Source organism: Aristolochia californica, unplaced genomic scaffold (genome assembly GCF_029961685.1).
Source record: "Aristolochia californica isolate CCGP_79_NKW_82.1479 unplaced genomic scaffold, dmAriCali1.0.hap1 SCAF_6, whole genome shotgun sequence".
Lineage (NCBI taxonomy): Eukaryota > Viridiplantae > Streptophyta > Magnoliopsida > Piperales > Aristolochiaceae > Aristolochia > Aristolochia californica.
The window spans coordinates 1,182,991-1,196,431 of NW_027182257.1; the positions used below are offsets into that span (position 1 = coordinate 1,182,991).

The 13,441-nt window shown below is 35.9% G+C and overlaps 1 protein-coding gene across 1 annotated transcript; it reads left to right on the top strand.

Annotated features, from left to right (window-relative positions):
* Positions 1–6,787: 6,787 nt before the first annotated feature.
* On the top strand, positions 6,788–8,425 carry LOC137934222 (UPF0481 protein At3g47200-like). Its single transcript, XM_068778497.1, has 2 exons — positions 6,788–7,648; positions 7,766–8,425. The coding sequence occupies exons 1-2, from the start codon at positions 6,788–6,790 to the stop codon at positions 8,423–8,425; spliced, it is 1,521 nt and encodes a 506-aa protein (XP_068634598.1).
* Positions 8,426–13,441: the final 5,016 nt, after the last annotated feature.

The window sequence follows — 13,441 nt, forward strand, 5'->3', positions numbered from 1 at the left end:
CCATTTATTTTAATCTCTATGATAGAAAGAGGAAGCTGCGTTCACAGGTTACATTCTTTTAATCTCAAGAAAAACGAAGTCCACTTTCATTATTCAGTAGGTGCCGTCTGCTCCGTATACGCGAATCTAGAGAGGGTCGGAGAAAGAGCACCAGATTGCTCAAATACCATATCTTGCTGGTTTCGGTAAGGTAATCACCGATTGAGATGGAGAGGCGGAGATTACTGAAGCAAATGGGGATTCCGGAGGAGCAGAAGAACCGGCTTTTTTGCGGTTTGTCTATTAAACCACAAAAACTGTGGCTGGGTCATCTGGTTTTTATGCTTTCCTAGGGTATCTTGACATGGATAAGAGGCCAAGTCCCGTTGAACATAAAATATCTAGAAATGACACAAGTGATCCAGTCCAAAGCTGCGTTCACATTATATTTATTATTTGCAGGAGACCAGAGTTGAGTCACTCGCCTTCTCGTATTAAAAAATGACCAAGCAGGCTGGATTCTTGCTATTTAAAAATTGTTTTGTAAAAAATGAAGGTGTAGTCATGTTTCAAGGTTTTATAAAAGGCTGGTGAAGGAATAAATGTTACGCAGCCAATCGGAAAAGATAGAATTAATGAAGTTTGAATAGATTACTAAATCAAGCTGAAATTGCAGTAGAAGACTTCAGTTTATATTTTAGACGAATTTAAAAGCGCTTTCGTCTGATTCCAATGAAAAAAACGAAGAAGACTTCAGTTTACCATCTACTTTAATCTCTATGATGAAAAGAGGAAGCTGAGTACAAGGAAGTTATTTTTTAGCTGTTTTTAAAAATATGATATCTAGCTGTTTTTTAGGTTTTCAGCTTCTCCTCCGTCGCTATCCATAATGGGGACGGAGAAAGGCAGCAATAACAAAGAGAGGAAGAGGGGGAGGGAAGATCTGCAGAAGACACTCCCAGTATTTTTGTTAAATGCATAAGATATGCAGAAATGAGGCAAGTGGATGGATTCCAGTGAAAAAACAAAGAAGACTTGAAGTTAACCATGATATTTCAATTTGTAAAGTAGAAAGAGGAAGCTGCGTTCACATGACATTTGCAAAGGCTCGATCTGACTCGGTTGTGGATTTTTTTGTATCCGAATCAGAGTCCTAACTCTGAGTGGAAAATCAGTGGTCCATGGCACTGTTTTTAAATACATAAAATATCCACAAATGACCCATTCCAGTGAGAAAACAAAGAGAGAGGAAGCTGAGTTCTGAAAGGTAACTTCACACCCTGTCCAGATTTTAGAAGTAGCCCATTCCATCTAGGTTTTATAACAGAGCTACAAACAACGTAGCAATCCTAACAATGCAAATTCAGGATTTCGGGTGAAGTCACTCAGCTAAGCTAAGTGGACTGATCCTAGTGAAAAAACAAAGAAGACTTCAGTTTACCATTTATTTTAATCTCTACGATAGAAAGATGAAGCTACGTTCACAGGTTAATTTCTTTTAATCTCAAGAAAAACAAAAATCCGCATTCATTATTCAGTAGGTGTCGTCTGCTGCTTGGACCGAGTCTTCTCCGTATACGCGAATTGAGAGAGAGTCGGAGAAAGAGCACCAGATTGCTCAAATACCGTATCTTGCTGGTTTCTGTAAGTTAATCACCGATTGAGATGGAGAGGCGGAGATTACTGAAGCAAACGGGGATTTTTGTAGAAGCAGAAGAACCGGCCTTTTTGCGGTTTGTCTATTAAACTACAAAAACTAGCTGGGTCATCTGGTTTTTATGCTTTCCTTGGGTATCTTGACATGGATAAGAGGCCAAGTCCCATTGAAAAAACTCGCATTAAAAAACTGGCTGGGTCATCTTCTCGCATTAAAAAACTGACCAAGCAGGCTGGATTCTGGCTATTTAAAAATTGTTTTATAAAATATGAAGGTGTAGTCATGTTTCAAGGTTTTATAACAGGCTAGTGAAGGAATAAATGTTATGCAGCCAATCGGAAAAGCTAGAATTCATGGAATTTGAATGGAGTTAGGTAGGATGCCAAATCGAATAAGTAACAAATGTGAAGGAAATGAGCTGATGAGCGACTTGGGGTATTTCGACTCCTCACAGCTGGAGGAGAGACTTGGGTATTTAGAACTACTGGGTGCTTCGGCTGTTTGACTTCTTTTCTAGAGTGAGATTTATATAGAGACCAGTGTGGAATAAATACGAAATTTTTTTTATCGTGCTTGCTGCCGTTTGCATAACCGAGATGGAGAGATTATTAAATCAAGCTGAAATTGCAATAGAAGACTTCAGTTTCTTTTTCAGACGTATTTAAAAGCGCTTTCATCTGATTCCAATGAAAAAAACAAAGAAGACTTCAGGCACCTGGACTGATTCCAATGAAAAAAACTAAGAAGACTTGAGTTTACCATTTACTTTAGAGTTTACCAAAGTAACAGTTTGAAAAAACTTATTTCTGAAAACAACGACGGTATCAACTTATTTGCAAAAATACCGAACTTTCACCGGTCCACTGTACATGTGGGCAGTCAAAGACGACCCGTAAACTTTGACTGCTTACATATCGCCACATCATCAGTATAACGTGAGTAGATTAAAACATAAGCTGCCACGTTATTATCCCGACACATGAGCTACCACGTTATTATTCCGACACATGAGCTACCACGTTATTATTCCAACACATGAGCTACCACGTAATCTGCCACGTCATTATATATTACTGTCTTTTTGCCCTGTCATCTAGGGCCACGTAGGCGGCCCTCACTTATGTTTTTCGTTCTAATCTCTTCCTCGATCTTTCTCCTTGCTTCTCGTCTCAGCCCCTCTCCTCTCACCGCTCCCCTGCTGCCGCCGCTCGTCCTTGGCCGCTCCCCTGCTGCCGCCGGTCGACACCCCCCTCTCAACCGCTCTCTCTTCGCCTCAACCCAGACTTCGTCTCAGCCTCATCTCTCATTCTTCTTCTCCGTTCCCCTTTGTTCATCCTCTCGCCGCTCCTTTCTCAAAACTGAAAACTATCATTTCATCTTTTCATCGCCCCCTCTCTCCAAACCGAACCCTATAATTTCCTCTCTTCGTAGCCCCCTCTCTCAAAACCGAGCCCTATAATTTCCTCTTAGCGCCCCCTCTCTTAATACCCTATTATTTTACTCTCTCGCCGCCCTTTCTCTCAAAACCGAAGTCCTACTCACCCTCCAAACCCGAATTTGAATTTCAGAAGCCGATTTAGCAGGGTGATTTTTTAGGGCGTTTGTTAATTGAATCTAATTACTGTGTTTAATTATAATGTTGATTTGAATTTAGGTGTTTAATTACTGTATTTATTTTTTTGTGATTTACTGTTTAATTTTTGATTTTATGTTAATGAAATTTCTGTCAATTGCAGATAATTTTATCTTGCTAAATAAATGAGGCTTGTCCTCTATGTTGGGTTTGCTTTATAGTTTGAGTCTATTTGGTTCGTCCTCTGAAGGTTGTTAGAAAAATTGGGTGTGCTATAACTTGGTTCAAGAAATGTAATTTCAGTCTTTTGAACCCATGTCAAATATGTTGGGACGCCATGGCTCCCATTAACGATCTCTTTGACATCATTATACAACATTTACTTTCCTTTGTGCTTTGACCAAAATTTAACATTTTTTGCTTCAATGCTTCCATCGAGGGCTTTAAACCTACAAATTTATCGATACATTAATTTTTTTAGTTAATAAATATTTTAAATTGATAATAAAAGGTGTTGTAAGATTTTTAATTAACTAATGTATTTTTTAATAATTTATTATTCTGTAAATAAGGTAATAAAAAGCATATAAATAAATTTTTTATATATTTTTTATTTTTAAATATTTTAAATCCAGAGTAAATGGGTAAGAGTTAGATTTTTTCTATTTATAAATATTATAATTTTTTAAATAAGGTGATAAAAAGTATACAAATAAATTGTATTTTTAAACTCTAAAATAACTTTTTTTTTGTATATTTTTGTAATTTATAAATATTTTAAATCAATAATATATGGGTAAGACTTAAGAGTAAGATTTTTTAAATCCATAATCAATGGGTAAGAGTTAGATTTTTTCTATTGATAAGTATTTTAAATTTGTAAATATTATAATTTTTTAAATAAGGTGACAAAAAGTATACAAATAAATTATATTTTTAAACTCTAAAATAGTTTTTTATATATATTTTTTAATTTATAAATATTTTAAATCTATAATATGTGGGTAAGACTTAAGAGTAAGATTTTTTCTATTTATAAATATTTTAAATCTAATTATTTTACTTATTTTATTTTATTTTTTAAAATATAAAGTAATAAAAAGTGTAACAATAATTTTTTTTCATTAATAAATATTTTAATTGATATTAAATGGTGTTAAATAAGTAAGAGTTAAAAATTTAATTGTTTATTAAAATTTGTAATAATTTATTATTTTATATATAAGGTAAAAAAGTGTATTTGATTTTTTTATTTTTTTAAAATTTATTTAAAATTTTATCATGCAATGACGTGGCAACTGACATGGCAGATGACGTGTCAAATGTAATGACATGGCAACATATGTGTTCATATACCGTATCACATTGATGACATGGCAACACATAAGTAGTCAGCTTACGTGTCGTCTTTCACTGTCCACATGTACAGTGGACCGGTCAAAGTTTGGTATTTTTGCAACTAAGTTGATGGCATCGTTGTTTTTAGAAATAAGTTTTTTCAAACTGTTATTTTGGTCAAAAAACCCTTTACTTTAATCTCTATAATGAAAAGAGGAAGCTGAGTACGAGGAAGTTATTTTTTAACTGTTTTTAAAAATATGATATCTAGAAGGCCTGTACAAGAAAGTTATTTTTTAGGTGTTCAATTGCTCCTTCGTCGCTATCCATAATGGGGAAGGAGAACAACAGAGGGGGAGGGAAGATTCGTAGAAGACTCTCCCATTTATTTTTGTTAAATACACAAGATATGGAGAAATGAGGCAAGTGGATTGATTCCAGTGAAAAAACAAAGAAGACTTGAAGTTAACTATGATATTTTACTTTGTAAAGTAGAAAGCGGAAGCTGCGTTCACATGACATTTGCAAGGGCTTGATCTGACTCGATTGTGGATTTTTTTTGTATCCGAATCAGAGTCCTAACTCTAAGTCGAAAATCCCTGATCCATGGCACTGATTTTAAATACATAAAATATCCACAAATGACTTATTCCAGTGAGAAAACAAAGAGAGAGGAAGCTGAGTTCACATCATAATTCTGAAAGGTAACATTAAAAATGGGGCAAATGCAAACCGCAAAAAGAAATTATACATGCTTTCTACTCTTACATGAAACTTTTAGTCTGCTTGACCTTTGTTGTTTGAGATGATGATTTCTCTTTCTTGAAAAATCTAATTTCAACTATTATTTTTGAGTTAGAAACTAAACTCAAATATCTTTCCAATGGTACGTAATATGATATATGAAACACACAGTAATAGAGTGAAACATCTAATAAAAAATAGGAACTGGTAAAGAAAACTAAGGGAAAACCAAGAAACTCCTTTTTTTTCTTTCTTTTTCTTTTTCTTATTCTTATTTTTCTTCTTCTTCTTCCTCCCTTCTTCTCCATATTCTTCTCCTTTTCCATCTCAAATATTTTTCCGCTCTGATACCATGTGATTTCTAAGACCAACACATAAACCCAAGAGATCTGAAGGAAAGGAGAGAAGAGCGAAACTCTAGCTCTTGGGAGAGTGGATAGAAGAAACCAAGAGAGAGAATAAAAAGGAAAAAGAAACGTATATGGACCGAATTTGAGCCAAGAGGAAGAGGTTTGAATGCTCTACCCCATGCCTTGAAGTTATATTTATAGTTGTGTGAAGGTATTTACAATGACTATAATGCCCTTAGGGCTACATGCTTTAAAAGAAAAATGACCTACACTAGTTTGTATAATTAAAATTTTATGCCATATCTATAAAAGTTCTCCTTATGTACTAGCCATAACACCCCTACACACGTTACATATAGACTCCTCACGGTTGGAGGAGAGACTTAGATATTTAACTTATTTTCTAGAGTTTGATTTATATAGAGACTAGTACGGAATAAATAAGAAGAAAAATTCATTCTGCTTAGTGATGTTTATATAACCGAAATGGAGATGGAGAGATCTCTAAAGCAAGCCAAAATTCGCTTAAAATTCATTGGAAAAAGTGTTTCCCACAAGCGGGAAACTTTTTCAAGAATTCCTTTTCTCATCGAATTAAAAATTTGTTGGCAAAAATACCAGATTACTCGAGCAAACAGAGATTTCAGTAGAAGCAGAAGAACAGGCTGTTTTTTGCCGTTTGTCTATTAAACCACAAAAACTGGCTGGGTCATTTCGTTTTTATGCTTTCCTTGGGTATCATGACATGGATAAGAGGCCAAGCCCCGTTGAACATAGAATATCTAGAAATGATACAAGTCGACGAGACCAAAGCTGCGTTCGCATTTTGTTTATTATTTGCAGGTGACTAGAGTTGAGTTACTCTTCTTCTCGTATGAAAAAAAAGACCAAGCAGGCCGGAAGAAGGTTGTAGGGGCGGCTACGTTCACATGTTATATTAAAATGGGGCAAGTGGCCTGATTCTCTGTCGTCAAAATATTTTTCTCAGATCTCAAGAAACACGAATCCACTTTCGTTATTCAGTAGGTGCCGACTGCTGCTCCGAGACTTCTCCGTATACGCGAATCGAGAGAGGGACGAAGCAAGAGCACCGGATTGCTCAAATCCCTTACCTTGCTGGTTGCGGTAAGTTCTTCACCGGCTGAGATGGAGCCACTGAGATTAGGGAATCAAACGAAGATTTCTGTAGAAACAGCTGATCACTTGCCGAAACGTTACATACATGTAATGCAAAAGGATAAACAGATTGCTGAACCTCCGAAAGAGGACACCATCATTGACATGGACCTGCTGAAAGAGCTGAAGGAACAGATTGATGAACCTGCGAAAGAGGACACCATCGTTGACATGGACCTGCTGAAAGAGCTGGAGCTTATGTCCAAAGAGGAAGAGGCGAAAGAGTGGGAAAAATGTTGTATTTATCGTGTACCCTGGTATGTAAGGCAAAGAAATCCTCAAGCATACACACCCCAACTAGTATCCTTTGGGCCATACCATCACGGTGCACCTCACCTCATGGAAATGGAATTACACAAGCACAGAGCACTGGCTCATGTACTCAGGAGATCTGGAAAATCTTTTGAATATTATGTCAAAGTACTCGAACCCCTGACAAAGCTCTTAATGGAGTCATACAGAAATTTGGATGAGAAATGGAAGGATCCACATAAGTTCTTACAATTAATGGTGCTTGATGGATTCTTTTGGTTGGAGATGAGACGAGTATATGTAAACAAGTATAAAAAATTCGAGTCTGATTACTGTGAAAATGATCCCATATTTAGCTCCAGTGCTGCACCCTTTGCAGTCACTGACTTGGATGATGATATGGCTATGCTGGAAAACCAGCTCCCTGGATCTCTAATTAGAAGGCTTGAACAAACGATGCAATCGGGAGAGGTGCAGGAGAAGCAAGTCCCAGGATCTTCGACCAGAACAAATTCCCTCGCATCAAAAGAGACAACGCAACCAACAGAGGAGCAGGAGAAGCAAGACGGCATTGAGCAGGTAAAGAGCAAGGTAAATTTTATGTAGAAAAATAAATCTGAGATAAGTTTTATCTTTAATCCCCATTGATTAAAACTTGAAAGCTGACTCTCAATGACCTTCAACTCCCTACTTCAGGGACCCCTACACTCCCTTGATGAGTTAAGAAACAGTATAGTCGGACCCCATCGCCAAAGCACACGACGGCTGAGCAAGATGTTCTACAGTGCATCTGAATTACACAACGTTGGCGTGGTATTTAAGAAGAAAGATATAAAAAATCTCCGCTTGGCCAACTTGGACATCACATTCGATAAGGATAAGGGGATTCTGAGCCTGCCACTAGTCCATGTTAGAATGTCAGCTGAAAGTAGGATGCTGAATATGGTGGCCTTTGAGCATCTACACCCAGGCAAGGGCCATGAAATTAGTGCCTACATAGAGTTCATCGGCTTTCTCCTCCAAACGCCTAGGGATGTTCGGTTGCTTCAATCTCAAAGACTAATGTTCTCAGACCATCCAAATGCCGAGAAGATTCCAGAGTACTTGCAAAAGCTGCGTCATGAAATGAGGTACACCTCGAAAACCTCATATGAGGAATTAAGAGTCGATATGAAGGAATACTATGAGAAGAACATAAAGAAGTGGAACAAACGGCTCCGTGAGTGGAAAGTTAACCTTATAAAGAAATATTTTACGAGTCCATGGAGCTTCATGTCTCTTGGTGCAGCCATTTTCCTCTTAGCTCTCTCTGCGCTTAGCACCAACTACACTGTCCGTAACTACTACAAGTCTTAAATCTTGATGGTATGTTTCTACCCTTATTATTTTAGATTTAATAATCTCTTTTCTTCTCATTTTTAGCTGGCTTTCTTCTATCACCTAATGCTGCTTTGAGAATGCATTTACATAACCCAAAAAAAAAAAAAAAAGTTATGATTTTTAATCTTGAAAGTGTATGATGCCCGTCGTCTCCATTGTAGTGATTCTGAAGAAACCTCTACTGATTTCTATTTGGAAGCTCTCCGCCTCTGGAGACACGCAGAGAGGGTGGTCGGATGAAAGGCTGAAAAAGTGGGATCACATCCTTCTGTAGAGTTGACATGATTATAATAAATACTCTCTGCTTGGCAATTTCTGTTAAAATTTCTGTACAAGAATGTTGCTTTTTAGGTTTTCAGCTGCTCCTCCGTCGTTATTCATAATGGGGACGGAGAAGGGCAGCAATAACAAAGAGAGGAAGAGGGGGAGGGAAGATCTGCAGAAGACTCTCCCAGTATTTTTGTTAAATACATAGATATGGAGAAATGAGGCAAGTGGATTGATTCCAGTGAAAAAAACAAAGAAGACTTGAAGTTAACCATGATATTTTACTTTGTAAAGTAGAAAGAGGAAGGTGCGTTCATATGACATTTGCAAGAGGTCGGTCTGATTCGGTTGTGGATTTTTTTTGTATCCGAATCAGAGTCCTAACTCTGAGTCGAAAATCTCTGGTCCATGGCACTGTTTTTAAATACATAAAATATCCACAAATGACTTATTCCAGTGAGAAAACAAAGAGAGAGGAAGCTGAGTTCACATCATAATTCTGAAAGGTAACATTAAAAATGGGGCAAACGCAAACCGCAAACAGAAATTATATTTACTTTTTGCTCCTATACTAAATTTTTCTACTGTTTAACCTTTGTGACTTGAAATATTGATTTCTCTTTCTAGAAAAATCTGATTTCAACGATTCTTTTTGAGTTGGAAACTAGACTCAAATATTTTTTCAGTGGTATATAATTTGATATATGAAATACAAAGTACTAGAGTGAAACATTCAATGAAAAACAGGAACCGGTAAAGAAGACTAAAGGGAAAACAAGAAACTCCTATTTTTTTTTTCTTCTCCATATTCTTCTCTTGTCCATCTCAGATTTTTCCCGCTTTGATACCATGTTGATTTCTAGGGCCAACACATAAACCCAAGAGATCCCAAGGGAAGGAGAGAGGAGTGGAACTCTAGCTCTTGGGAGAGAGGAGAGAAGAAACCAAAGGAGAGAATGAAGAGGAAAAAAGAGAGGTGTATGGACGAATTTGAGCCAGAATGCTCTACCCCATCCTTGAGGTTATATTTATAGTTGTGTGAATGTGTTTACAATGACTACAATACCCTTAGGGCTATATGCTTTAAAAGAAAAATGACATAAAAGGACATATACTAGTTTGCATAATTACAATTCTATGTCATCTTTATGAAAGTTCTCCTTATGTACTAGCCATGACACCCCTACACACGTGGTTTCTCATAAAAAACTTCTTACATATAGACTCCTCAAGGTTGGATGTGAGACTTGGATATTTAAAACTATTCAGTGCTTCATCTGCTCGACTTCTTTTCTAGAGTTTGATTTATATACAGACTAGTACGGAATAAATAAGAAGGAAAATCATTTTCCTTGGTGATGTTTGTATAACCGAAATGGAGATGGAGAGATCTCTAAAGCAAGCCAAAATTATGGTAGAAGCATCCTATCTTTCTGAGAAATGTTACATGCACGTAGCAACAAAGGAGAAGTATTACATGCATATAGTAACCAAGGAGAAATGTTACATGCATAGGAAAAGTACTTTTTTTCCTAGCGAATATAAAAATTCCTTGGAAAAAGTGTTTCCCAAGTAAGTCACAACTTGAACCAACTCAACTCAAGGAACAATCCAAGCCCAATCTTTTAATTTCAACTTGAACTCAATTATTGACTTTAGTCAATTAATCATGCACTTAATTAAGAAAACTCTTGGCTGGCCAAAAATCATATATTTCTTAATCAAAAGGATGATAATCAAATTACCCACTAAATCATGATCTTGAGAAGATCTTTCATAAAATACGCCACTTCCAAATATAAATAAGGAAACTTTCCCTTGTATTATGGCACCACTTACCCAAAAATCAATCTTCCCTTGCTTTAATAATCAAGGATATCAAATTAGATTCTTGTAATATTTCCAAATCACAACCAAAATCTCACAAAATTCGTGGTTGGCCAAAAAGGTTCATAATTTAGAATAGGAATACTTCTTCTCGTTGACAAATAAATCAAGGAAAGTTTATGAAAATAAGATGATCTTCTAAAGATTCTTATTATGGTCCTGGGTTAAGTACTTGGTTTTCCGTTACCTAACAGGCCGATCTTTTGGGTAGTATTGGCTAGGTACTTAACATTTGGAATCAGAGCGGGCACTCACGTCGCGAGTTCGAATCCTGGCGTGAGCAAACTTAGCAGAGGGGGTGACCTAGCTGAGGGGGCGACCTAGAGGTTGGATTAAAATTAGGGTCACAAAAGGTGGGTCGGGCCAATGTCGCAAGAGTGGGCGTCGGCTCATGAAGGTGGGTGTGATGTTATGGTCCTGGGTTAAGTATTTGGTTTTCCGCTACCTAACAGGTCGGTCTTTTGGGTAGTATAAGCTAGGTGCTTAACAATTTTTTCTAGATATTGTTAGCTAACAAACAGAAAATTTCCAAGGGTAGATTATGAGATATTTTCTTGATATTGTTGATCAATAACAACAACTCAAAAAATGAAGCAAAAAATTCGGTTAAGTTCGGATCTTCACATGCAACAAGTTACCAACATGACTTTTGATTGTTTCAATGCGAATATCTCCTTAAATATATAACAGATGGACATAAAATTTTCTCTTTATGAAACTAGACTTAAATACCTTTCATCTAAGTATAACATATATTAATAAAATATACTTCTTTTGAGATAAATAATCTCATAGATTTCAGACTTTGTAATTTGGTTGGACTGAGTACTCTTTCTCCTTTGGCTAGAATGACCATTGACTCTTCCAAGATCAAAATCTCCATATAAATATTTAGATTGAGAATTAGTTGAATAGGTAAGAAAATAGACTTACATATATTTATTTTAATATATAATTCTCCATATAAAGTCTCATTCTTTATGGCATAAAACGACTCGAAAGTTGAAGCTTTCTGCTGCTACACAAAACTTGTCCTTGACCTTTGCTGTTTTAGATATTGATTTCTATTTCTAGATAAATCTGATCTCAAATATTATTTTTGATTTGGAAACTAGACTTAAATATCTTTCCGACGATATATAATTTTCTATATGTAACATACGATAAGAGTGTTAAACATCCAATGAAAAACATGAATTGGTAAAGAAAACTAAAGGAAAAATGAGAAACTCCCCTTTTTTCTTTTTCTTTTTATTCTTTCTCCCTTTCTTCTCCATCTTCTTTTCCTTTTCCATCTCAAATATTTTCCCACTCTGATACCATCTTGAATTTAGGATCTTATGATTAGAGTCTTGAGCAAAGTAAGAGAGAGAAAGAAGAAGAAAATAGGAAGAGAAGAGAAGAGAGAAAGGGAGATAGAGAGAGAGAGAGAGAGTCTTTAGACTAAGAGAGAGCTTGAATGACTTAAGAGAAGGGGAGAGAGCTTTAATGCTCTACCCCAAGTTAAGAGCCTCTACTTATAATTTTTGAGAGGATGTTACGATGTCCATAAGGCTCTTAGGGCTACAAGCTTCATATAAGAAAAGATATAAGTAAACAAGTTCTTCCTTAACTAATTACATCCTTATGCCATCTTTATAAAAACTCTTCTTATTTACCATGATGTCACCTCTCTTGGACGTGTGGGCCTTCTTTGGTGTGGGCTTGGACCCATCTTCCAACATGAGCATTCAACCCTATTTGAGTGAAAAATAGAAGAAAAAAAAGGATTTAAATGCACCTAACAAAAAGTTTTGGAACAAAAAAAGAGACTCGACCCTTGTAGGGTGCAAAAGCAAGAGGAGTGAAACACAGAGAAAAGGATTGAACCCTATATTGTAGAAATTCAAAGGTTTTAAATGTTAGGCCAATAATTGAAAGTTGTAGGTTTTAAACTTTATAAACAACCTATCAATATGTTCAGTAGAAAAAATAAGGATTTATTGATTATCTTTTTCATAATTTTTGGACCTAGTTTCATTATTTTTATTAAATACCAAAAATAGCCTTATCCATTTATAATAGCTAGTTTTTTAATGTTGGGAATCATGTTATTTAACCCCAAACTCTCTCTCTCTCTCTCTCTCTCTCTCTCTCAAATTCAATAGTTTTCTTCATTAAGCTAAGTACTTTAGTGCTTGTTCATTTAAAATCCTTATTGAATATTTATATCTCAGTTTGTTGAATGTGTACCAAGTAATTTTAAGATCAAATTTAACTCCCATGACATTATGAGTAGTTGTGACCATTTGAAATCAATTTTGAAGCCTCTTCTATTTTTAAATCCTATCCAAGAATTTGACTGAAGATAAGCATTCATGTTCTCATAGGAGATTATTTTGTGAGAGTATCAAGGACATAGATTGATTATGGCCTTCTTGATCACATAAAAAAAAAGCGAAGCAAGAAATGAAGCACCCACCTTTGGGAATCGTCAACTAGTCCTTTCTCCTCTGACCATATGGGTAGATCACACAAGTCCTCTTGTTGGATCAGGTACAGGACAAAGAAAGATTAGTATATGAGGAGATTAAATAAAAGGACTAAACTAGAGATAGAACCCTTGCACACCGTAATTTTTTGTAAATTCCTTATTATTGTACTTACCGTCACACCTCTTCATGAACGATCCCCTTTGTATGCGAACACAGACATATAATAAAATTAGCAATAGGTAGATCCATGTAAATTTTTTCCCAGACTCCCAGTAGGTTTCTCGGTTTACCCATTTCATATCACAACATAAAACGTGCATGCAATCAAGTGTAGTTTCGTGTGCCATAGCACACCTAATCTATT